Source organism: Vanessa cardui, chromosome 17 (genome assembly GCF_905220365.1).
Source record: "Vanessa cardui chromosome 17, ilVanCard2.1, whole genome shotgun sequence".
Lineage (NCBI taxonomy): Eukaryota > Metazoa > Arthropoda > Insecta > Lepidoptera > Nymphalidae > Vanessa > Vanessa cardui.
Genome location: NC_061139.1, coordinates 5,171,980 through 5,197,456, shown reverse-complemented (window position 1 = coordinate 5,197,456; position 25,477 = coordinate 5,171,980). Strand labels below are relative to the sequence as shown.

At 31.3% G+C, this 25,477-nt stretch overlaps 5 protein-coding genes across 5 annotated transcripts; 2 read left to right on the top strand and 3 right to left on the bottom strand.

Moving 5' to 3' along the window:
* The first annotated feature begins 615 nt into the window (after window positions 1–615).
* Window positions 616–2,935, top strand: LOC124536869 (ATP-dependent DNA helicase PIF1). The gene is made up of 3 exons (XM_047113514.1): window positions 616–1,487; window positions 1,558–1,721; window positions 1,800–2,935. The coding sequence occupies exons 1-3, from the start codon at window positions 734–736 to the stop codon at window positions 2,793–2,795; spliced, it is 1,914 nt and encodes a 637-aa protein (XP_046969470.1). The 5' UTR covers window positions 616–733; the 3' UTR covers window positions 2,796–2,935.
* LOC124536870 lies at window positions 2,932–4,466 on the bottom strand. The gene is made up of 3 exons (XM_047113515.1): window positions 4,205–4,466; window positions 3,942–4,128; window positions 2,932–3,417 (listed from the first exon to the last, which is right to left on the bottom strand). The coding sequence occupies exons 1-3, from the start codon at window positions 4,279–4,281 to the stop codon at window positions 3,007–3,009; spliced, it is 675 nt and encodes a 224-aa protein (XP_046969471.1). The 5' UTR covers window positions 4,282–4,466; the 3' UTR covers window positions 2,932–3,006.
* A 970-nt stretch (window positions 4,467–5,436) lies between these two features.
* Window positions 5,437–15,150, bottom strand: LOC124536719 (protein brunelleschi). Its single transcript, XM_047113288.1, has 17 exons — window positions 14,714–15,150; window positions 14,499–14,589; window positions 14,157–14,384; window positions 13,755–14,053; window positions 13,470–13,646; window positions 12,757–13,392; window positions 12,162–12,326; window positions 11,481–11,641; window positions 9,931–10,168; window positions 9,352–9,845; window positions 8,973–9,277; window positions 8,809–8,890; window positions 8,208–8,332; window positions 7,538–7,707; window positions 6,990–7,187; window positions 6,528–6,735; window positions 5,437–5,808 (listed from the first exon to the last, which is right to left on the bottom strand). Exons 1-17 carry the CDS (start codon window positions 14,901–14,903, stop codon window positions 5,577–5,579), a joined length of 3,999 nt encoding a protein of 1,332 aa, XP_046969244.1. The 5' UTR covers window positions 14,904–15,150; the 3' UTR covers window positions 5,437–5,576.
* A 357-nt stretch (window positions 15,151–15,507) lies between these two features.
* On the top strand, window positions 15,508–16,282 carry LOC124536813 (U6 snRNA-associated Sm-like protein LSm7). The gene is made up of 3 exons (XM_047113426.1): window positions 15,508–15,649; window positions 15,741–15,918; window positions 16,066–16,282. Exons 1-3 carry the CDS (start codon window positions 15,620–15,622, stop codon window positions 16,203–16,205), a joined length of 348 nt encoding a protein of 115 aa, XP_046969382.1. The 5' UTR covers window positions 15,508–15,619; the 3' UTR covers window positions 16,206–16,282.
* An 878-nt stretch (window positions 16,283–17,160) lies between these two features.
* LOC124537117 (chitin deacetylase 1) lies at window positions 17,161–24,956 on the bottom strand. The gene is made up of 10 exons (XM_047113851.1): window positions 24,861–24,956; window positions 24,671–24,743; window positions 22,554–22,726; window positions 21,215–21,351; window positions 20,331–20,456; window positions 19,427–19,635; window positions 19,149–19,268; window positions 18,882–19,039; window positions 17,771–18,015; window positions 17,161–17,547 (listed from the first exon to the last, which is right to left on the bottom strand). The coding sequence occupies exons 1-10, from the start codon at window positions 24,913–24,915 to the stop codon at window positions 17,269–17,271; spliced, it is 1,575 nt and encodes a 524-aa protein (XP_046969807.1). The 5' UTR covers window positions 24,916–24,956; the 3' UTR covers window positions 17,161–17,268.
* Between the last annotated feature and the right edge of the window lie 521 nt (window positions 24,957–25,477).

Below are 25,477 nucleotides of genomic sequence, written 5' to 3'. Positions count from 1 at the left end.
TAAAAATCAGTCTTTAAAAGTATTTAATTTAAAACACAAAATACTTTTCTCGAAAAAAAAAATTAAATAGAAATAGGTAGTTGTTTTGAATTTCATTTTTAATCTGTGTTTTCTGTAAATTTTACCATTATTTTTAACGTATGTTTTAATGTCATGTTGATGAAATAATATTTTAAAACTTGTGTGAGTACCATCTTTTCCAAAAGCAAGCGGTACTGTAAACAGTATAAGCACACAAGCTTTTGGTTGTAAGCGGTATCTCTTAAGTAGATACTAGATAGTAAACGGTTAAGGTAATAAGTATAACATGATGTTACAATTCTATTTAATTAATTAAATTCTTTAAATTACACTATTGTATTAATTTGTATGTAAATTATCAACTCTCTAAAGTTGGTAAATTAATCAACTAGGTATTCTTCAATATTTAATCAGAAGTTGTAAATCGTATTTACATTAAAATTTAATTTATATTAACAAAATACTTCGCTCCAAAAATTAAAAAGATGTTGTCTCTGGACAATTTTTTTGTATCTGTGGGAAAAAGATATTTTCTTTAATATCTGTGGAGACACATTTAGTGTTTAACGTATACGTATATCTGTGACTCTGTGTTGTGTAGTGTGTACACGATATGCGCGCGCGCAATTAAGTTATTAATGTGGTGTTTAAATTTAAATATAATGTATTAAAATTATTAAATACTGTTAAATAAATTATTAATTATACAACAATGGAGTCTGGAGAATCTTTTTTATCATGTGCCGTAACAGTAGAATGGACAACACCACAAGGATCTATAATAAGAAAAGTAAATTATAAGACCGCATCTATTCGTTTAATTAGAAACGAATTTCGCGAAATGTTTATGGAAATATCAAGCGAAAAACAGACTAATATTAGATTAGCACTAAAAAGTATAAATGTTTTTAAAAAGTTTATGGCCGAAGGTAAAGCGAGCATCAAGTTTCAAGATGCAGGATGCACTCTTTTTGTATCAAATGCACCACCTATTAATTTAGTTTCATTTTTGAGGACTATTTTTGTTAAAATGTCTGGTGACAAAGACCAATCTGCTAATAAGACACCTTCCAAACAGACTATGAGAGCTAAGTTATTAAGTGGTAAGGCACAAGCATTTGAAGACATAAGTCCTGTAACGGTTGCAGATATATCTAATGCTAAGAGCAAGATCAGTAAAGCAACAACGACGACTCCTTCTCCGCCTTCTAAAAAGCGAAAATTAGAAGATATCAGCAGAGGTCCTGCACCAAAAAAACTGTATTCTCCATCCCCATTAACAACTACTAGCTCGTTGAATAAAGAGCAACAGAGGGTTTTAGAAGCTTGTCTTAGTGGAAAGAATATATTTTTTACTGGATCTGCAGGTACAGGAAAAAGCTTTCTATTAAAAAGAATAGTTTCTGCCTTACCTCCAGACGTCACAATGCCAACAGCATCTACTGGAGTTGCAGCTTGTCACATAGGTAAATATATAGTTCTATTTTTGAAAAGATAATTTATTAATGATTTTGATCTAATAAGTTTTTATTTTAGGTGGAACAACTCTCCATGCATTTGCAGGTATTGGTGATGGTAGTGGATCATTAGAAAAATTGTGTGAAAAAGCAATTAAGCTACCATTGGTTGCTCAAAAATGGAGAAAATGCAAGCACCTTATAATAGATGAAATATCTATGGTAGATGGGATGTATTTTGAGGTAATTTGCATAATAAATATTTTATTTTTTTAATAGATGTTTGAAATATTATAACTAGTCTCTTTTATATAATTACAGAAGTTGGAAGCAGTAGCAAGACATGTTCGAAAGAATGATAAGCCATTTGGAGGTATTCAACTTATCCTTTGTGGAGATTTCTTGCAATTGCCTCCAGTAGTAGATAAAGAAAAATCAGCCAAAAGATTTTGCTTTCAAACATCTTGCTGGGAAAAATGTGTTGAACTTTGTTTTGAATTAAAAGAAGTCCATAGGCAAACGGATCAAGAATTTATCTCAATCCTCAATAGTATTAGAATTGGACGTGTAACAAAGGAGATTAATGAGCGCTTGTTACAAACTGCTTCACAAAAAATTGAAAGTGATGGAATTCTTGCTACAAGACTTTGTTCTCATACTAATGACTCCAAAATGATAAATAATTCCAAATTACGAGATTTAGATGGTGAGGAAAAGTTATTTTCAGCACAAGATAGTGATAATGCAACCACACTTCTTGATATGCAGACAGTTGCACCTTCAAAACTACTTCTAAAAGTAGGTGCTCAAGTAATGTTACTGAAGAATATAAATGTAAATGCAGGCTTAGTGAATGGTGCCAGAGGTGTTGTAGTTAGATTTGAGGAAGGTTTGCCTGTTGTTAGATTTAAAAATAAAAAAGAATATACAGCAAGAACAGAGAGATGGTATGTGAAAAATTCCAATGGAACTCTGCTTTGTCGTCGACAGGTCCCCTTAAATTTGGCATGGGCATTTTCAATACACAAGTCACAAGGTTTGACATTAGATTGTGTAGAAATGTCTCTTTCTAAAATATTTGAGGCTGGGCAGGCATATGTTGCTCTTAGTAGAGCACAAAGCTTGGAGACTCTAAGAGTTTTAGATTTTGACTCTCGTCATGTGTGGGCCAATCCAGATGTATTAGAATTTTACCAGAGATTTAGACGACGTTTACAACAAATGGAAATCATTCCCCTTGGAAGGCCTTTATCTGACAAGACAAATAAAAAGAAGACACTTAGACAAATTTTAGAAAAGCAGCTGAACAGAAAATAAGAATAAGATTTTTTTAAGACTGAATACTTTTCTTCTCTACAGAAGATATTAGCATAAATTTATACGTAATTACTATTTATAATTGAAATGGATGTAATCAAGGTTTAATGTGATACATATTAATAAAACTAATCTGTCCAGTTTATCATTTTAATACATATCATCTTAAAATTATGAAATTGGGTTTGTTTAATTTGACTACAGTCCGAAACTAACGCGATTCTACAGCAGTAAGAATCTCAATTTGTTCTTCTAAAGTTGCAAGTTTTTCTTGAAGACATTTCACAATATATTTATATGTCTCCATACTTTGATCAACATCTTTCTTTGAAGATTTCGAATCATCCATATTCTTTTGTAAAACCTCAATATGTTTTTTATTCTGAACGATGTGTTCTAACAGTCTATTGTTTAGGTGGTCTTGCTTCTTAATCAAAAGCCAAAGTTGAGCTTCTATTGAGGCATCTGGTCTACATCTTAAGTCATCTGTGATTAAATTATCAAAATTTGCAGGTTCCTTTACTCTTTTCAAGTTATTTTTTATATCAGCTATAAGTTCGGATTGAGTAAGTTTACTCATAATCCTGTCAATTTTATTTTTAGTTGCTGTGTGCTCATGATTCTAAAAACAGAACAAAATATTAATGTCAACTAAGTACAATACAGCATTTTAATGTTATTATTTTTAACCTTTTAAAAAAAATTATGGCATGCAATAAAACCTTAATCTTAAATATTTGATATAGCTTCCAATTTAGTTGATATTATAAGCCTTATCAGAAGATCTGCTTAAAATTGGATTTTTTTTTTCTACTGATTCAAATATAGATTTCTCATTTGGCAGACTTCAAAGAAGAAAATTTTTTCAACTTCATATGAGAAGGGTTGTAGTAGGTAGATTTAATTAAATATTCAAGGATTAAAATCACTAGTTTTTTTAAACTATTCTATGATGGCATATTTTAGTTCCATGAATCAGTTTTAGAACAAGCTTCATTCATCTTCACTGATTCATATTAATATAAAAATATTTAATAAAAAAGCATATGTTGATGGATGTAACATATTCATCTTTTTTTCTTGAGCAATGCAATAATTGAAATTCACACTAATGATTGCTAAATTAACAAATTAATACAAACTAACCTTATGTAATTTACTAGTAACTGGAAAGAGTGTTGGTACAGCATTATCCTTTAGCTTTTTTTGAGAATCAAAGTATTTATGTTCAAAATGCTTGGAACAAATGCGACTTCTTGACCAATCCAAAAGGGCACATCTATTTCTCAAAGCATGAAGCCATTTGTTTTTCATTTCAATAGATGTAGGACAACTGCAATAAAAGGTTGAGTATTAATTAATATATCATAAATTTTATTAAATAATAAAAAATTGTATGTATAACTCACGGATAAAATAAAACACCAGTAGGCTTATTGAATATCGACATTTTACAGCCTTGTACAGCACAGTGATTCTGAGACATTTTGTTCTTTAATTAGAGAAAATGGTAGCAATATTATAAAATAAATACGTTTCTAGTTCTTAACAATAAATAGCAATATTCTTGCAAATTAAATTACAAAGTTTATCCAATATCAGTGCGTATTTATTTTGTAGTAACTGACTTGATGGAGTTCTAATGTTTGTCGGTCACCTGTCATCTGTCAAAATATTTCAAATTTATTTGATAGTTACTTTTTTCCTTCTATTAATGGCAACGGAATAACAAAATACATCTTAAACTTCTGAAATAGTTTTATATTTAAAATGGGTAAGTAGGTCATTTTTTATATAAATATACAGGGTTATTGGTAATTTGACGTATTCCCGTTAAGAGGTGATAGGGGTGACTATTTGCAATAATTTTAGCCCCTTTGGGACTAGGCATAATAGTCCCAAAGTGAGCCATTTTTGAGTTATGTCGTTTTTTAGATTTTTCAAAATAAGCCAAAAATGCAACTAGCAAAAATTGTCAACATTCAAACAATAATTATCGGTTCAAATTTAAAAATGCGAGATGGAAAACGAAATTATTTCATTATTTTTTTCCATAAAAATGCCTTATTAACTAAAAAAATCATTATGAATCTTTAAATACTACAGATTATTTTAAAATCATAACTGATTTATTAGCTTTCGCTAACACAACGCTAGTGGAAATTTGTATTCGAACATGGTCGCTCTTTAAAATTTCTACAAAATTTATGAAAAACAATATTCAATGTAAAAAAACTTACGTACATTCATTACTTGTTAGTTCAATAGATAAGATATTATGTATTCGAAAAAACTAAAATTCGCTCTTTGAATGTCTCGCAAATAGGTTTAGTACATAGTTAATCAATGAAAGATTATTCGGATCGATACTTTGTTGAAGGCTGATGCTTGATGGTTAGGATGAGAAAACCACATTATTTGTAATAATTATACGTTTTGTTTTTTATTTTTAATCGTACAAATATTTTGAAAATCATGAGTACTATTAATTATGATATGTAATCTTTAAGGCTGAATAACCATCACAACTCATTAGAATTACCCTATAGTTTGAGTACAATCTTAACGTTATCGAAAATGTAACAACGACCCTTTTAAATATATCAACGTGAATAAGGTATAAATAAAAATAAACACCAAATGAAACATTTTGAATAAATAAAAGTTTAATAATCTGTACTTCTTCATACATTATACATGTTCATAAAGTAATGAATAGAATCATAAAAAGCATTGCAACATAACATTTTAATAAATACTTTAAAAGAAAAATGAAAAAATTTAATCAGTAACACTTATTGCTACTGGGGGTATAAATCTCCAAACATGACTAACTTCCCCTGCGCAAGACTGTACAATTGTTTGGTTTACGTCTTTAATAGGTGGAATTTCATCTATAATGGGTTCTGTTGTTGAGCATTGGATGTCAATTTTATATTCACCAGGTGTCAAAAACACAACGGTGCACTCGTGGTAAGCTTTGGCTGCTTCTAATAATGTGGTCAGCACTACTCTGAAATATTAAAATATATTTTTAACGGACAGACAACCAATACATAATGCAATGTTTACTAAAATACTACATTTATTTTTTTATATCTTATTATAGTTGATTGTAGATCATACTTGGGAGACAATGAGTGGTATACTTGACTTTGGAAAAAGAGTGCTATTGTGCTAAGGAGTGGTAGCCTAGAGATAGGAAGGAGGCAGGGGTAATATAATAGCGAAACGATATAACGAAATTGAGAGGCATTAAATGGACATAGTTAAAACATTTAAACCATTGGCATTTGTGATATCAGAGAGAACAGAGAAGAATGATGATGGCTTTCAATGGTTCTTTTATAATTAAAATTATCTATAGTATCTAACTCTATCTAACTATCTATTAGTATTTTTTTTAATTTATCCTAAATAAGTAAAGTAAAGTAACAGCCTGTAAATTTCCCACTGCTGGGATAAGGCCTCCTCTTCCATTAAGGAGAGGGTTTGGAACATATTCCACCACACTGTTCCAATGTGGGTTGGTGGAATGCAATGTGGCAAAATTTCAATGAAATTAGACAGATGCAGGTTTCCTCACGATGTTTTCCTTCACCGCCAAGCACAAGATGTATTATAAACTTAAATATAGTGGTGCTTGTCTGGGTTTGAACCCGCGATCATTCTTGGATAGCTTTCAGTTTATCCTGTATTATTTAAATATTGAAGTAATTCATGTTTACTTACTTATTATTTCCGGCAGTGGCAACTCTATTATCTAGCTTGTAATTAAGCACACCATTGTTATAGTCTTGATAGAACTGTACTGAGAGGCATAGCTTATGTAATGGTCGGCTGAGATGGTTCCAGACCGCTACACCTAATGACAAGCACTCGCCTGCCATGCAGTTGTATTCCTCTTGTGGTTTAATACATTGCTTGTTAACGCTTACCTCTAAAAGGTTACAAATGTATACGTGAAAAGTTTAGCCAGTGTTTATATCACCATACTATTTATTTTGCTCGGTAGAAAACTAATGATAATTAATTTTAAATGTTTACAATAATTAGCCTAAAAGCCTTAATTTTTTAATATTGATTGGTTCTTGTGTATATATACATTCAGATTTTTAACTGACAATTTTTAAATAGTATTATAGGTAAATAAAAAATATATATAATTTTAGGATAGACGTAAAATATTCTTACCCCAATTTAATGGCGACATCCTAACAATATCCATCATTGTTTGAGAGAGAGTTATGCCCTTGACTGAAGCGCGACCGGTTATGTTCGACTGCAAAAGGTGCCAACGCAGGTCTACATTTTTAGTTAAATGTTCAGAACACATCAGTTCGAGACTATTAGTTGATGTTCCAGTACTTATGGACTTAGGTTCCATTGAATCTGTAATGAATAAATTATTTGCAATTAACGTAAAAAAAACACTTTTAATTATTTATAAATCTGATACAGCAAGGAAACAGATGCAAAAAAGGTATATTTACTACAACAACAACAACAAGAGCCTGTAAATTCCCACTGCTGGGCTAAAGGCCTCCTCTCCCTTTGAGGAGAAGGTTTGGAACATATTCCACCAGGCTGTTCCAATGCGGGTTGGTGGAATACACATGTGGCAGAATTTCTATGAAATTTGTCACATGCAGGTTTCCTCACGATGTTTTCCTTCACCGCTGAGCACGAGATGAATTATAAAGACAAGGTATATTTAGATTATTTAATTTTGGTAAACAAACCGTCTTCATTTTTAGGTATTGTGGTAGTGAAGGGGCATCTGTCCAGTGGCACGGGCACTCTGCGCGACTCCTTGCCTTCGATAAGGATATGTTTGGACGGCGTGTAGTGGAAGTCCATTTCTTCATTAGTAAGGTTTGTGATATCCAATACCAAATATAGTTGACTTGGACTAAAAGAGACAAAAAAGGTGTTTTACGTAAATATCACACAATCAACACATACATATAATTAATAAATTTTTTCATTGTCAATCCGAAAAGTCCTGAAGAATGTTGTCATCCAAAGTTAAATTATTGCAGTTTTTATAATTAGATATGTAGAGTGCTTTAGGAACAAGCATTAAGCAAGCAAGCAAATCATTGGTACTACCGGAACATTCGTCATTTAACACTTATCATTTATAATATTATCACAATATTAATTAACTCTTTACTACATGTCCCTATCGCTTTCGTACGAATATTTTACTCATGTAATCAAACCATACAAATTAACGATTCCCGATTTGCCGTTCTTGAAATTAAATTTGAAGTCAATCGTTGGAAATTAATATGGAAATTTAGTGACGAATCAGTGAAATTTCGCTTCTATAGATAAATATTTAGAAATGGATTATTTGTATTTTTTTTTCAATGATTAATTTAAAACAAATTTCAAATTATTACTTACATTTCTGCTGGCAACACATCCCAATGTGTTATAGAAACACTGGGTAGTAATTCAAGATTCATTTGCAGAGTAGTTTGTCGGCAGTGCATTTCTCTACCGACACCACCTGAATATCTAATTACAATCTGAAAATAAAACGATGTAAATACACATTCTATGTAATATTATTTATTTGTAAATATTTTTTTGTTTTTTTTTTTTTTTTTTTTTTTTTATTTAGGGACAACCAACAGAAGTTACAACATTAGTAATTGCATAAAAGATGTTCTTAGACTAAGAATTAATTGCACTTCCAATTACAGGTTATCACAGCATGCATGAATAATTGAGATACAAAAAAAAAAGTAAATATGATTAAGTTACAAGAGACATCAAAATTATTAATTAAATATAAAATAATAATATGTACCTACTGCAATGTTAATTTTATAATAATTCAAATTTAAATAGTTGCATATCATAGTCAATTGCATAAACATTAATTTATTCTAACTTAATTTAATTTAATTTGAGGTATGTCAAGCAATAGTGAATAAATGTGTCTTTAATTTGTTTTTAAATGCCCCTAGGTTGTCGTGAAAAATAATATTTAAATATTAACCTGTGTTTCTATTTGACGTCCCCGAGATGGTGGCATTATGGAAATCGGAGCAGACCAGCTAGTTGCCTGTGAGTTGGAAGACCTTAAAAAATATATAGGGATTATACATATTTGTAATTTTAAACAAATTCCTTAAAAATATACCCCAAATTAATAAAAAATACCTGAAACTTCCAGAGGTTCTATTCATAATGAAACCACTGCTGAGAGAGTTCTGTTGATTTGAACTGTGCGTGGGTAGAGATGTTTGAGCGTTCGGAATTGGGGAGCCAACCCTAGATGGGTAATTAGAAGTCAAACTATTTGGGAATAAGTTCTCTCCCACGCCCCCTAAGTCTAGAAAATCTGCTTCCCCATATAATTTCATAACTATAGTCGCCACATCGCCAGGATTTATTGGTAATTGGGATTGTATGTCTTCATTCGACCACTGGAATACTTTCGACTGTAGCTGATTATCCATATTCGACTGAAAAAAGATACTTTCATTAGCCTTTAAGTTTTTAAAAGCTTTTAATAAGCTCTGTTATATAATAACTGTACCTGAATTGACAATTCCAAGTATTCAATCGGTACGTTGCTGGTATTCGTAATAGTTATAGTACATTCGGTACTTTCACCATTGTACAGGGATATATTAGTAATGTTTCCAGAAATTTCCGGATTCGATATATTAATATTTCCCGATAGCGACAAGGTAGTCTCTATTGTGATCGTCGGCAGACTTGGAATGACTTGGATAAGGAAGGATGCGGGAAACTTATGTGGCGTTGGCATATTTTTAAGTCTACAATTAGATTTTACACCCAAAGTATGGGTGGAGTAACCCAATATCTGTAGTTCACCGACTTCCTTTGGTGTTCCGTGTAAGTTAACGGTCGTTGGCGAATCAGGTGGTAGGATTATAGTCTCAGGGATCGATTCGAAGACAACGCCTGATGTTAGGAGACGCATGTTAGACACTTTCAATTCAAACGGCAAAGGATTTGTCAATTTCATTTGAACCTCACAGATATCGTCCTCAACCCATAGGTATTCTGAAAAAGAATGTTTATTAATCAATAGATTATAATTTTAGAATGAATTTTGCTTATAAAATATATAAAAAAAAGTAAGCTGTACCCATTTTTCCTTCATCCTTTTTATTTTTCCTCTCGAGGCTACCGAAATGTATCGGTGTAAATATAAACGGGCCTTGATTAGCTTTACACTTTATAAGATGAGGAGTTCTTGCTGGAGCTAACTGACGTGGATTAAAGTACGAACAACTCGGTACGTGAGTCAGGTTTGCTGGGGGTATTACTTCACCAGTTTCAAGCACTAGGGGCACTGGACCTCCTTCGCATTGAGCGGAAAGAGCCTGCAAAAAATCGATTAAGTTTTGGTAAGTGAGAGATTCTTTGTTCAATATTTATTAGGATGGTAGATTTGAGTGCTGAGCGTAAATCCAAATGGGAGACCTTTTCATATGACGTATATGCATGACTTGAAAGGCTCTAATAGTCGTAGTAACTAAGTGTGGTTTAATTTGATTGTTCCAGTTAAGTGTCGATATCACATACTACTATTACATACTATTAAAATAACACTTAGGTAGTTCTTAAGTGTTATTCTATGTAATAAATACAGTTCTCTATTAGTGGCGGCGCAAAATCTAAACTTAATGTGTGCAAGATACATTTTGCGACGCCCTTGTTTTGTTTTTGTTCACATCACATACGTGATATGACATACTTTTTCCAATTTATTTCGGGTGTGAGGCGCGAGGCCCTTTGCAACTCGAGGCAGTGGGCGGTGGTAGTGGTGGCTACAATATATAAGAACTTAAAACAGAACAATCCGACTTTAGATTTGATCTTAAGAATACATCTCTAAAAATAGCTTCTAAGTTACTCATAACAATATTATTTAAAAATACTTTTCAAATAAATGTGTCATTATAATATTTTATTGGAAATATTAATTAAAATTACCACAAAGTTTCATATCTGTTAAAGTTATAGCCCATGCAAAAGAATTTAAAGCCTCTTTCATAATTTTAAGACAAGGTCAAAGTCAACTCATTGACTAGAATACGTCACCATCTAAGAAAGTGTTTCAGGTGAAAGTTCAGATTTTTATATTCAATCATAGCAGTAGAATAGTTGTGAGGAAATAAATGTACATATTTTGAATAGGCTCATTAAAACTAGTGCGTGTCTGACTTTTCCGGTTACAAGCGGATGTTTGATATTTAAGCAATATCACGAAAAGTTGTACACTATAAATTATTTTTATTTTAAATATGTTAGCGTAATTATTAAAAAAAAAACAAATTAAATGTATACTACAATATCCAATAAATAATACATAATTGTCATGTCAACATCATCAAAAGTATGTCATCACATATTAATGCCTATGTATGTATTTATTAAGAACGAGAAGACTTTGCAACACCTTGCTGAGATTATGTTATATGTTGAATTTTATTGTATAATACTATTTAGCTATAAACTTCTGAATCACATTGAATATAATGATACTAATTTCATGTCAAAATATTCGATAAAAACATCCAGTGGTCATTTTATAGATAAATTAATATAAACTTCTTAATGGGAGAGGTCATTAGCCCAGCAGTGGGAAATTTACAGGCTGTTACTTTACTTTACTAAACTGTCTTAACTTACCTGCAGCTGTATAGCCAAGTCCCTGTGTTCCTGTCGCGACAGGTGTGGCCACATGGTCTGGAGTAGGAACGTCATGTGGCGGGTGGCCAGCGCGGGGTGACCCATCCGACGGGCGGCCACTACAAGCTCGTGTAACAACTGAATTTGTAACGCAGGCCAACCTGAATATACATGGTGTAATATTATCTTAATCAATCATATTTATTTATTTAAATACTTTATTGTACACCACAAATTAGACAGATTAGCCTTATAGTAAGTACACATAAGGAAAATATGGTACAACCGGCGGTCTTATCGCTTTAAAGCGATTTCTTCCAGACAACCGATGTGATATGGAGTAGTAGACAACAGAGAGATGGTAGGTGATGTAAATTAGACTACAAACATAGATACAAATAATATAATACATACATATAGCTAGCTACATAAATACATTTATACATACATATATACTTAAAGTCATAAATAAATACATACAAATATACAGATATGTACAAATAACAAATGGTACCTAGTCGCCATTCAGTGTGAGAGTGTGGGGTAGTATTTATTATTCAAATGTATTAGATTTATTTGTTGAGTTTATTTATTATGAAAAAATAAGTCATTTAACAGAAACATATAAATATACTCTATTCAAGTATGGTTTTGGAAGCACTTTCGAATCGAATATCTTACCTACTTGATGCTGGATGACGTAATTGGGATCAAGACTAAGTTTATGTCCAGGAAAACTGTGTAACATGAGGTAGTAACATCGTTGCCAATCTGGATTTGGATTGTTCGCACTCACTTGCCTTGTGGCCGCAAGACGTTGACAAAATGCTGCCTTACGAAGAAAACCTGAAATTAAACATTCATCAAGTAAGCTTGTATTGACGTATAGTATGACACAAATTAGATGTAGCATCGGGAAATGCAATGGAATGAAAATAAAAACGATTACTGCCGATTTACACAACCAATAGAAATAGCTCCCTATCGCGCCATTCGACGCTATTCGTCGCTATAGATTCACGCGTCAGAGAAAGCAAGTGCATGTAAATCGACGCGTCAAATTGACGAATATTTTGGGTCATATGATATTACAAGTTATTACGTTTGTGTAAAGATCATATTCGCATGAGAAATAAATATTGATAATTTGGTATAGCGTACTCAATTCGGATGTGATCGGTTTTACGAATGAAAACGAATTGCCGATGCGACATCTAAGTTGTGTCGTACTATACCTAATGTTCGAATAAAAAAGTGTTCCGACCCAAAGTCTTACCAATTTCTTTATAAAGCTCAGCAAGAGTATCGAATCTTTGAATCTTCTCTTGCTCACTCAGAGTTAAATTGATAAATATGACATTCTGCAGAAAACTCGACGCATGTAAGCTGTTATTTTGCTCAACCGCAATTCTAGCAGCTTTAAAACACGCCTCCGTTTCAATGATACCAGCATTCTGATATTTGCTATAGTGTATGATTGCTTTCCTATATTTTTCTGCAATTTCCTCTCCACCGAGTAAATATTGGTTATTGATATGAGACGGAGGCTGCCTCGGAATGGAAGGAAGATCTGGACTCAAGTAAGACTTTTGACTTTGGTAATCGATGTCGCTGGATGACGCTAGAGATTCGGTATCAGCATTATCAGTTTCCGATTGTCTGGAAGAAGTTTCCACACTATCTGATGATGAGGGCGTAAGTTCACTTGGTGGGTTTACAGGACTAGATGTTTTGGATGATCGCAATGGAGACGAATGAAGTTTAAATTTTCGGAAGGGGTCGGTATTGGGTTGATATAAGGATAGGGGCTTTATTTTACTTGGAGAACTTTCTTGTAGACTTGCATTGCGTTGTAATGGTGTGGGATTTCTTAGATTAGGGTATTGAAGTATAGCAGATGTTGCACAGTGACCTGAAAATTTAGCTCATCTTAATAATGTAAATATATTTGTTAGTCTATCTTGTATATTAAGTATGGTATATCTCGACCTTCTTTAGCTGCAGCCAACCAAAGCCAATCATTGACAGATTTAAGTATTTCTGCCGCAGAGTGGTACAAACTTAATGCCTCAGCGACGAGACCTGCTTGTAGTGTTAAATCAGCTAAATTTTTGGTTACACGACCCATACAACGCTTTTTATTATTTCGCGATTCCATATCAAGTCCTGAAAAATAAAGGTTTAAATTTTTTAAAATTCTCACAGATGACTATAATTTTAATATTATAATATTAGACTATGACATTAAATAAAACTAATAAAACATTAACTGACCTACGAAATCTCTTTTCTCAAATGGAGCCAACAAGAGAGAAACCTTCTCCAATTTCTCCCTAGATCTCTCTAACCGTTTAGATTCAACAACCCAAAATAGTGAATTAATAAGGTCAGCAACATGCTGTTCGAGATCTGGTACTGAGTCATTCTCTCCATAAAACAGTGCATGGGTTTTAAAGTTAGATGGAGTTGTGAAATTCTCTTCTTGAACTGAATATGATGCATTAGAGGATACAGATCTCGGGAAACTCTCCGTTGAAGAAAGACTATCAGCTTGATCACTTGGAAGTGATATTCTAAAAATTAAGTATAAAATTTTTAAGAAGAAAAAGATTCAAAATCTATATTTGGAAAATATTCTAAGTAAATTTAAAAAAAAAAGTATAAATAACTTCATACTTATCACTTAAACTGGTTCTCTCTTTAAGTTTATCATCATCATATGTGTTGTACATCTCTGGTTCTTGTTGTGGTTTCTTTAAATTACTGCCAGGGCCAAACATGAAGGCACGAGAGTCATATAGAGTATTAGAATATTTTACCTTCAAAGACTCATGAACTCTGCATACTTCATTTAGTTCAATCTGGTTTGTAAACTTACTAAGAGTTATTAAGCCTAGCAGTCTCCTATAACAAGAAGATTATATAATTAAAGAAATGCATACAACTGAAGTATATTAAGAAAATCCAACAGCAGGTGTTGCTGTTTCTGCTATTGGAATATAGTATATAATATTTTACCTATGAGTTTGGAAATCTCCCCAATCATTATTTTCAACTGGATAGTCTCGGACATATCTAACCCAAATGTCTCTTACCTGTCCAGAAGAATCTGAGGACATAATTAAAACTGTTAGCATTACTTACTCATGTGCCCTACATTACAGATTTGAGTATGTAAATAAGTATTTTAACTATGAAAAATGGTAAAAAAAGGTTTTAGAGCCAAAACTAACCCGTCACTTTGATATTATTGACGCGTTGTATCCGCTCCCAGAGTTTATTGAAATTTTTCAATACGCCCCCAATACCTTTAACGAGTACCAGCACACAGGCATGGTGCTGTGCGTGCTGCGCGTAGTCTGGGTGCGACATCACAGACTCTCCGGGCGCGTGAGACAATATGTAGCTCACTGATGAGCGCATTGATACCTCATTTGATAATATTCAATGAAGGAGACTAACGTTAACAAATGTATTAGCCATTTAACTGCAGTTAAGCTAATTTAAAACTTAAAAATAAATAATATAAGATAATTAATAAGTATAAGAGTTTTAACGCCTATATTAGAATGCTTTAAATAATACTCTATAACTACAATTACGCTAACATAATTGAAAATTATGTTTGTTGTGAATTGTGACGTGAAAACATAAGAATTTTGACAGACAGATTGCTGTCAGTGAGAGGGACTATATACTTTTATAGTCACTATTGCAGTAACTAGAGTTACATAATAAAAAAATAATATAGAAATAAATAATCATAGAGAAAACAATATTAAATTAAAAAAAAAAACAAATGAGAATATTAAAATATAATAATAAATAATTAATAATGTCCATAAATAAAAAAAAATTACTTAATTGTTTTGGATTTCATTTAGACAATTCTTCAAACATATTGTACCAATCAATAATAATAAAAATTTTATTTGTAGAGAATATAACTTACAAACTTTATTTAAATATTTTGTTTTGATTAAGCTTATTATATTATATGTACATTATATGGCAATTTATATATTATGGCATAAAAAACGTCAGATATCAGTGTCAACTGCCAATAATATAACCTTTTAATAAAACAAAATACAAATTCTGTTCGATTTCAAAACTGTAATTGTATTATACTTTACGACATGGCATCAAAAGATAGTGATAAGAATAAGGTAAGGCAATCTTGGTTGTTATATTTTAAATGATTATACACATTGCATGGTTTTATTTAACATTGTTTTGAAACTTTCCCGGTATTTTAAGGGAGCACAAGGCGACAATAAAGAAAAACGGAGAAAAGAATCAATATTGGATTTAAGCAAGTATTTAGAGAAAAGTATACGCGTTAAGTTCGCTGGTGGGCGGGAAGCCGCAGGAATATTGAAAGGATATGATCCACTTTTAAATTTGGTTTTAGATAATACTACAGAGTTTCTTAGAGGTTTGTAAATTACTTATTAAGCAAAGCATAGTCTATCCATTACAAATTGTTACTAATTACCATAAAAATGCCAGATAAATTGTTATTTTAACATAATTAATAAAACGAATTAGTACATAATGTCATGTAATAATCATTAAATTACAGATCCTGATGACCCTTACAAGTTATTAGATGATACAAGAGCACTAGGACTTGTTGTTTGTCGAGGAACATCTGTTGTGTTAATTTGTCCCATGGATGGAATGGAGGCAATTCCAAATCCTTTCATTACTCAGGAAGGATAATACTTATATTATTATCTGTAATAGTAACTAAATAATAAGTGCATTTTTGTAAGTTAATTAAAAATAAGTTTTACACATTTGATGTTTTCTTTTTAACAAGACAGTTGAACAAAAATTTGATTTTTGTCAATATTTTTACTTAGAAATAAGGGGTGTAAAGAAACATATTGTTGTGTTTATTATTGAAACATAACATTTCTAGCCTCAAATCTTAAATCAAATTTGGAAAGTTATAATTTTTGCTAAATATTTGACAAATAGTGTTCAAAGTATGTTATTTAAAAAACTAATATGAAGTAACTAATAAGAAAAGTGTTTTTTTTTTAAATATTTGGTTACAGTTCAGTGAGAGTTATCTGGATTCAAGACTTCTTTTAAATTTAATTGTAGAAAATTAGCTTTTGTGTACTTCCAAAAAAAATAAGGTGTATAATCAATAATAACTAAACAAAAATAACAGGTTAAAATAAAATTAACAGTTTTTTTTTATTAAATAAAACATTTAATTAGATTTGACAAATCAGAGTCGTAACATAATCTGTTACTTTTCTCATTTCAACATCACAGTTAGTCCAGGTAAAGATTGTTAAAACTACTTATAATCATAGAAATAAATTAAGATATATAAACTAAACTACAATGCACTCCAATACAGAATACAATCATTAATGGCATCAAACTCAAAATTCAAATAAACTTGATGCAGTAGCCTCTTTTTTTAAATATAGACCCACTCATTTAATTAGGTGTGTGTACTTGATGTTAATGAAACTATAGTTTTAATAATTGCAATCGAAAAGAAAATATATAAATATTATGTCAGTTTTACGATAAATATGTCATTTTAATAATCTGAAAATTGTAAAAGTTAGTCTTTTAACATTGTCATCATTTAATATAGAAACTTTTTTTGGCGACTGGAAATTTTTACTGGAATGGAGTAGATGCCGTTTTCAATAATATTCTTATTGCGCGTCTTATATTTAGAATTTACTACAATAAGAGATTTACAAAACTTAAATTTAATTGGTAACTTTGATATTTGTCTATTATTTTAGATTTGTTACTCAAAACCGAATTCGTTTCTTATCCATGGATAAGATTTAGGACAATCCATGCACGTGATCATGTATTTGTCATGTTCTAAAACTTTCGAGGGTAGTTTACAAGTGTTGGGTTTGTTGCATGCCATTTCTATATCTTCGAAGTGGCGGTTATTACACTGCCAAGGTTGGAACTTCTTCAGTTGCAGGACAGGTGTCGGTCGTTTTATCCAATCGATAACTTCACGATATGTTACAAAATATACATCTGGAAGTTTTAGCAGCTCATCTATGAATTTCTGTGGAATTAAAATACAAATAATTTAAATATTAGTTTTGTATATATATTGCAATAATATCTTGCCCTGTGATTTGTAACGTTTTTTAATCTGTAACATTAATATGTTACCAACGCGAAAAAATTTACATGTGACAATTCAAATATCGGCCAATCGGATTATTTTGTTTAGCGCGTAAAAACAAACAAACTCTTCAATTTAATAATAGTAAGTAAGTTATTACCTTTAAAGCAGCCAAGTAGTCATTGTTCCTTAACCACGAGGAATTTAAATGTATACCAAATGGAGCTCGATTTTTCAAATAATGCCTTTTAAAGTTGTTCAACAATATGTCGTAAACATCATCACCATTGAGATTGGATGGGCAGTACTCCAATGTTGCGCACGTATGGTCACCATTGACGAGAGGATTTATGACCATTTCCCAGAGACCTGCGTAACTTCTAGTCGGACAATATTGATTGTTTCCTAAAATAATACATAAATATTCTAACTGAGAAATAACACACAATTGTTTAATTACTCAGATTTGCACCACCACCTAATAAAATTTAAATAACTATTATACTATATTATATTATAGATTATTTTTGGTTTCCGCTTTTTACGGTATGCTGCTAGATGAGGCTAGAAAGTTTGTAAAAGACAGAAATATTTCAACGCACACTTATACCTTCATTTATCGCATGAATTCAAGTTTTTATAAAGGAGGTTAAATTGAAGGTGATTTAGGGTAATTTGTATAAGAAAGTTGACTTTAAGATAATTTTGTGTACAAAAAAGTTCATAGTGTTAAAACCTATAACAATAGTGTAAAAACAGATTGGTGGTATTGGGACTTATAATTGAATTTGATTTAAATATTACATCGTTGTAAAGGAATCTTCGCGAACAATAATGATTGCCAACATTTTACATAATATTTCACACGCGCTACTTGTCGGTTATAGAACCTTATTTCTTCTCTTTGATTATATCTAATAGTTCCACAAATATTAGCAAACAATCAACGTGATACGTTTGTTTTTATCGCCGGCTCTAATGTGATGTACCTAGTTTATTTTATTGAAGTTTGGCGAATAGCACAATCACTGTATAAGTCATCTATTCGACGCTTTGACGGAGACAATTAAAATTCGCACCCTGATAGTCGTTGAGAGAATTTACGATTTTGTCAAAAAGACTATAGTCAATGGTCACTACCATATAATTTAATGAGGGTTGACACTTAAGCGTTTCTTTGGCCATAGTGGAAAAGACGACCAGTTGGGTCTGCCCGCACCGGAACTGAAGAATACTTCAAGAATATCATAAAATATTTTATGATTTATTACCTGTACAACGATGAGGCATTTTATAGTCTAAAGTATATGGCCAATACGGTGGGTCAGCTAATGGTGCCACCACTGTCGCGTCGTATACGAAGCCGAACTCTTGCATCATTAGGAACTGCCTGTTCCAACCGACGGACAAGTATGGGACTCGCATTCCTCTGTAATGTTAAATAGGTATTAGTCCGTTTAATAGTTTTCGTATTAATGGCATCACTGGATGGACAAATTATTACAAGTGTGATAGTAATTTTAATACAAAATAAAAACCTAAAATCCTCCATCCAAACTCTTCCAAATCTGTTGATTATGTTTGCTTGTCCTACCATTTCGTCGAACCAATCTTCAACTGTAGCATTCTTGGACCACCATTCCTCTGGACCGCGATGCCTAAAATTGAATACAAATAATAAATTATACTATAAATTACTTATTTAATAGATAGACTCAGATTACGATGCGATATGAACATATATACTTTGCCTTAAAAACATCAGTAGAAGTACCTACTATTAGCAAAAATATGAAAATAAATGATAAAAACTTACGTAATAGAATGGACGGCAATTTCATGTCCATCGTTCCATAGTTTTTGTACGTGTCGATAATTAGTGTACGGATGTGATATAAAGAATGTTGCTTTAATATGGCAACCGTTAGGATTCGTGCGTTCTGGTGTGAAAAGATGTCTCGTATAAATATCCCAGTTTTCATGGTTCACTGCGCCGTCGAATGTGAGAGTAATCATTTGTGGTGTCTGAAATCATTAAAACTTTATTGTATTTACATATGACTCTTAATTAGCATATTATTTGTAAAACTGATTACTTACAATGGTGTTTAAAAATTAAAATTAACACTTAATGACTAAAAAGCAGTTTTAAATAAAGTAATATTAAGTATAAAATATTACAAAATTTTTGTTTATGTATGGTTATATTATCAATAATGGATTAATTAACTTCAGAAGGTGAAGGTGTAGAAGGTGAAAGAAGTAGTATGTAAACTAATCTATGCATATAAAAAAATTGTAATGTCTGTTTATAATATTAAAATAGCCCTTTTTTTACTTAATGCATCTGTATTTATACACGATACATATACCATAATATAAATAGTATTTTTTTACAATTTTTTCGGTCTCTCTTTCTGTCTGTCTGCCTATTTGTTCCGGCTAATCTCTGGAACGGCTGGACAGATTTTGACAGGACTCTCACTGTCAGATAACTGATGTAATAGGAAGTAACTTAGGCTACAAACATTTTTTTTTGGTATATTCAAAAACGTACACGTAACGCGGGCACATCTAGTTATATAATAAATAAAGTAGTTAATTATTGCATTAGATATTATTTTTTTCTACAAGTCAATTATATAGTAGCCTTGTTACCAGACACAAATAAACCAAAGCGTCCGCGGTTTCGCTCTGATAAGAATTATGGATATATTTACCTGGCTCGAGACGAGGTTATTAGGTGTTTGATTTCCATTCTTCGTGCAAAAACATTCAGGCAGGAGACACATCCCTGTGTTGCAAGGGGCAGCAGCGTTAGGATCGTAGGTGACATCGCACCAACCCTAGCACAGCGTAAAACTTTAATACAAAGGCAGTCAACGAAAACTATTTGAATTAATGAGTATTTTTCGAGAGGTTTTTAAAGGTATTTGAAAATTACATATTCGTAATAGAATATATAATTTTCAAATTATTTATTATTTTATCAATTTTGCATATTCTTTCTACTTCCTACATAAGCAAAGAGGTCGTAATGTGGCGTTGCGCAGTAAATTACTATAACTAACTGGCAAAATTGCCAAGAGATAAGAAAATTTCGCAGTTAGTGAAAGTAAATGAAGATATGCGCTTCTGTTATAAAATTTATTGTTTTAGATGTTGTAAATTACTGTGACAATGAAGTCCCATTGTTAGGTATAATTTCTGTTTCAGATTTTATCTTGAGTACCTAAATTATGCAAATAATGTAAATTTTAAATTGATTGGCCTAATTTAAAAATATAACTGGCTTAGATCATAAATTATCTGCATTTTATGCAATACTAATATGTCATTTAAATAAATCATTTGTTTTATAGAAAATTATAAATCTACAATCTTAATATAGTACAGTTTTAGAACTTTAATGTATTAAGCCAAAATTCAAATCCGTGTAAGAATGACAATTATTTTTGTCCTTAGTAACTGGTAATTATCATTTAGATTTTTATGATTATACTTAAAACTGTATACTTTTGTATCATGCTGTTCTTAAATCTCTGTAAGGAGGAAGCATGTGCTTAATACAATAATTACATATGTTAATATGCATGTGTTTTACCTCATCGGAAGAATCTTCGCAATCCAGGGCGCCATCGCAGAAATATTCAGCGGGGACACAAGTATCGTCAGAACAACCCAGGTGGGTCTCGTTAGCGCATTTTGCATTTTCCAATTGTGGTTTTGGTATTAGCGTTTCTAGAAATAATATCGATAATTTGCGTTTTAACTTTGGTAAAAATTTTAATTAATTCATGACAATTTTATCTAATTCCTCTATTATTACTACATAGTATAAATACAGAGCTGAGATGGCCCATTATCAGTGTTTCTTTATTATATTACTATCAATTAAAAAAAATCATCATAAACCGTTGCGTATTTTTAAAAATCTAAGCATACATGGGGACAGACCAACAGCGGAAGCGACTTTGTTTTATACTAAAAATAAAGTTAACAGCCTGTAAATTTTCCCTCTACTGGGCTAAGGCCTCTTCTTTTTGAGAAGGTTTGGAACATATTTCACCACGCTGTCTCATGCAGGTTGGTGAAAAACACACGTGACAGAATTTCTATGAAATTAGACACAAACAGGTTTCCTCAAAATGTTTTCCCTCAACGCCGAGAACGAGATGTGAACACAAATTAAGTACGTGAATATTCAGTGGTGCTTGCTTGGGTTTGAACTCGCAATCATTGGTTAATATTGATGATTTCTAACCACTGGACGATCTCGTCTGGGCCTATCGATAAACAATGGCTTATTTACGATGTGATTTTCAACAATACAGCATTAATCCTTCTTCAATACAGTTCCATAAATTATTATTAACATAAATTGTGCATTTAACATAATTGAAAGGCTGCATGCGTTGTATATGCAATGACATTCTGAAATATATTTATAGAACCCGTGCGAAGGCGGGGCGGGTCGCTAGTGTTAATAATGTTATGTTATGAGTTATGACAAGTTTGTCCGCTTTCTTGTTCCAGATGTCAATTTAAGTTGATACGAAATTAAACTGTGTAATCATTACCGAAATGAATTGTGCAATCATTATTGACATTTTCGCTTTCTCTTTGCACAGTAACTATACGGTATATTTTCGTTTCCGGTTATTACCTTTAATATCTGATATAAATAAATTCTACATTTTCAATGCCTAAGTGTTTAGTAGTTAAATTATTTGCCCATTGAAATTAACGGAAACACTGTATAGGTTGCCATAAATTAATCATTTTGAGTATTTTTGTGTCTCTACATGCATAATATAATTCGAAAGATTACAAGACTTTTTAAACGCCACTTATTCCAATTATTTATCTTAAAAATCAAGATCAATGAAACTTTTATGTGTTTGTGTATTCTATATATAATTTGAAATAAAATGGGAAGTTACCTGTCGTAAGATCACAGTTGTGAACATTCTGTGGCATGTCGCATAGTTGTCGGTTGACATCGAAGAGTAGGCCTTTAGAACATTGGAAGTCGAACACGTCGCCTTCTAAGCAAAGATAGTAACGGGAACACTCGTCGCCAGTCCACATTACATCTTCCGTTCGGTCAGGATTCCTTTTAAACATATACGAGTAGCCTAGTTATTGGCAAAATTTAAATATCCTTGATGTAGCATCGTGAACTTTAATTATAAAAGAAACAATATATGAAATATACTATTATATTATACTACGTATGAGCAGGGGAGGGACTTAACCTAAAAGGTCCTAAACCTAAAGTAGGTTTTAAAATTTTAAAAGACATATTTTTATGTGTCAACGTTTATGCAAATTTCGTGATCATCGAGATGTGAAAGCGAAACAAATAAACAAACTCACTTTCGCATTCACAATATTAGTTAGAAAATATAGCAGGAAGCATTTGATACATCACTACTACTTATAAAAGCTGTGTAGGGCTAATTGAGTTGAACAAATCTTTGCTTCCTTTCTTTCTTTCGAATGTCAAATTAATAGTACGTACATTGTAATTCCTATGAACATAAGACTGTTGACGTGAATTATGTAAGTATCGATATTTAATTGAAATATGTAAATTGTCAATACCTAAATGAAATTGGCAGAAAAAATGGTCCAGAAATTATGATATAGACGTAACGGTGGCGATTCAATAACAGCGAAAGTGAATTTCTCAAGACGCGGCAGGAAATGATAATAACTTGAAATACGATACGGTAGCAGCTGTCAAGGTTGGCGAAAGTGCTGCTGGGTCAATGTCCTGCTGCGTTATATGTGCTGAATAGGAAAATTATGTTAGAACACTTTGCATTGTCGTGCGTTAACCATTTTGCGTGACTGCGTTTACCGCATTTGCGGAACTTATTTGTTAGTCAATTTTTGTTCTTCTTGCTTTGTTTTGCTTATTGCATGGAACAAACTTAGTCTAATATTTTTGTTTAAAATAAATAAAATATATTATTTTATCTTAATAGATAGTTTTATATTTAAATATAAATTATATAAGCGATCATTTCTAAGAAATTAAGGCATTTATAATTTCTGTTCTTTGCCTGTAAAATTATGATTGACTTTGCAACTTTCCAATCTGTCATAAGCTTTACTAATGTTAAAAATATATTTGTTAAATAGATTGTATGTTTAAATTTTGATACATATTTTTTGAAAGGTTAAACGAATGAAAGTTCATGTAAAGCGGCGTAAGATCAACAATACTTAGGTTGTTAAGGAATAGGTATAATTATTATCGCCTTAGGCATTCTTTAGTTAGATAAGATTTGAAAACTAACATTGCAAGTTAATGTCACTTTGTATGTAACTCGCCAATCAGCTTTCTTAATAGAAAAGTAAAAGAAGTTTTAGTTTCACTAGATTTTGTAACGCGATTTTTACGGTTAACAAAAATATTTAATAAATATATACTATATTTATTATGTTTATGCAGTCAATACATATATTATATTTCAGTCCATAGGGGAAGGGAGATGCCATTGCATATAAAAATTAAATAATATTTGTATGAATCTTTACTTTAAGTAAATTATAGCTAATCCTCCTTTATACAAAACGTACTTCAGTGAAAGGATCTTATATTCCTAAAAATCACAAAAAAGTATATTTACAAAATTACCAAAAAATACTAGAGCTAATAAACGAATACTATACTGTATATATATGATGTTATAAAAATTCTACTAGGGTAGATAGATAGACAGAAAATAAAATTTGGAAGCCTCTAGGGATTTATAACCCACTTGACGAAATGAACTGGATCTAAATAAAATATAATTTCATTAATAGGTTTATAATAAAAATAAATATTTAAAATTAATATTCCTTTTATGCGATATATTAAAAATGTAAATAAATAAATACATATCTATTTTCGACGCGGTAATTATTGATATTATAGTTTATTTGATTTTTGAGTACTAGCTTATTACATATTTATAATTAATGTACGTAACTAAATCCAGCAGGTATACTAAATGTTTTTAATCATTTAAAAATTGTAGTCTAAAATACGATCATGACAACAAACCTGTAAAAACGTCCTGTTTCATGACACTTCACATCAGGAAAGCTTCTTTTGTTTACGTGTTTTCCATCTATGCCTGAAATAATATTCACACTTTTACACAGTTCACCGAATTTATTATTTTTAATTAATTTATACCAAATATATGTGTATTTTTTTCCAATGTTTTAGTTTATATGTATAACATTATTACCTATAAATATAAATGTGACGATTAACACATTATAAATATGTGAAAGCCGAGCCATGTTGCGAGCTCAGACACCATTTGAGAACTGAATCGTGGTCTTCCAATAACATCACTTTCTTCAGATATAATATAGTAAGAGTGCAAAAGGTAAAAGTAATTATTATTCAATATTTATATTACGGGTAACCTTCGTTCAAAAGTATGTATATTTTGAAAATATTTGTATTTATTATATTATATTTATATTATGTATTATTTGTCTCGGTGTGTAAATATTATTTCATTGAATTCTTAGTAAAAGCAAAGTCTTTATTCTTCAGTATTTATATTTCAGTATTTTTACCTTCTGTTAAAAATATATTCTAAATCGAAGACCTAGGCTAGTTATAGGTATATTAGGTATAAGTGCGCTCGAGCTTCTGACTTCTTATCTTAACAATAGAATTCAGAGCCCGGTTGACGTTAAAGGTAAAATGTCTCCTGGGGTCTCAGTTGGTATGGGGGTCCCTCAGGGATCAATTCTTGGACCTTTTCTGTTTCTCACATACATAAATGACTTGCCCTTTCTTGTTGGGTACAAACTTGATATAGTATTGTTTGCTGGTGATACCTCCTTAGTT

Bases quoted from the DNA above. Each gene is read 5' to 3' on its own strand.
- LOC124536869 (XM_047113514.1), top strand. From the start codon at position 734: ATGGAGTCTGGAGAATCTTTTTTATCATGTGCCGTAACAGTAGAATGG. The intron at 1,488-1,557 runs GTAAATATATAG...TTTTTATTTTAG, and splicing joins AGTTGCAGCTTGTCACATAG to GTGGAACAACTCTCCATGCA. The intron at 1,722-1,799 runs GTAATTTGCATA...ATATAATTACAG, and splicing joins TAGATGGGATGTATTTTGAG to AAGTTGGAAGCAGTAGCAAG.
- LOC124536870 (XM_047113515.1), bottom strand. From the start codon at position 4,281: ATGTCTCAGAATCACTGTGCTGTACAAGGCTGTAAAATGTCGATATTC. The intron at 4,129-4,204 runs GTGAGTTATACA...CTTTTATTGCAG, and splicing joins ACTGGTGTTTTATTTTATCC to TTGTCCTACATCTATTGAAA. The intron at 3,418-3,941 runs GTTAGTTTGTAT...TTCTGTTTTTAG, and splicing joins TTACTAGTAAATTACATAAG to AATCATGAGCACACAGCAAC.
- LOC124536719 (XM_047113288.1), bottom strand. From the start codon at position 14,903: ATGCGCTCATCAGTGAGCTACATATTGTCTCACGCGCCCGGAGAGTCT. The intron at 10,169-11,480 runs GTAAGTTAAGAC...GATTTTTTGCAG, and splicing joins ACTTGGCTATACAGCTGCAG to GCTCTTTCCGCTCAATGCGA. The intron at 9,278-9,351 runs GTACAGTTATTA...ATCTTTTTTCAG, and splicing joins ACTTGGAATTGTCAATTCAG to TCGAATATGGATAATCAGCT.
- LOC124536813 (XM_047113426.1), top strand. From the start codon at position 15,620: ATGGCATCAAAAGATAGTGATAAGAATAAG. The intron at 15,650-15,740 runs GTAAGGCAATCT...CGGTATTTTAAG, and splicing joins AAGATAGTGATAAGAATAAG to GGAGCACAAGGCGACAATAA. The intron at 15,919-16,065 runs GTTTGTAAATTA...ATTAAATTACAG, and splicing joins TACTACAGAGTTTCTTAGAG to ATCCTGATGACCCTTACAAG.
- LOC124537117 (XM_047113851.1), bottom strand. From the start codon at position 24,915: ATGGCTCGGCTTTCACATATTTATAATGTGTTAATCGTCACATTTATA. The intron at 21,352-22,553 runs GTAACTTCCCAT...TATTATTTCTAG, and splicing joins CAACTGTGATCTTACGACAG to AAACGCTAATACCAAAACCA. The intron at 19,636-20,330 runs GTAAATATATCC...TAATGATTTCAG, and splicing joins ATAACCTCGTCTCGAGCCAG to ACACCACAAATGATTACTCT.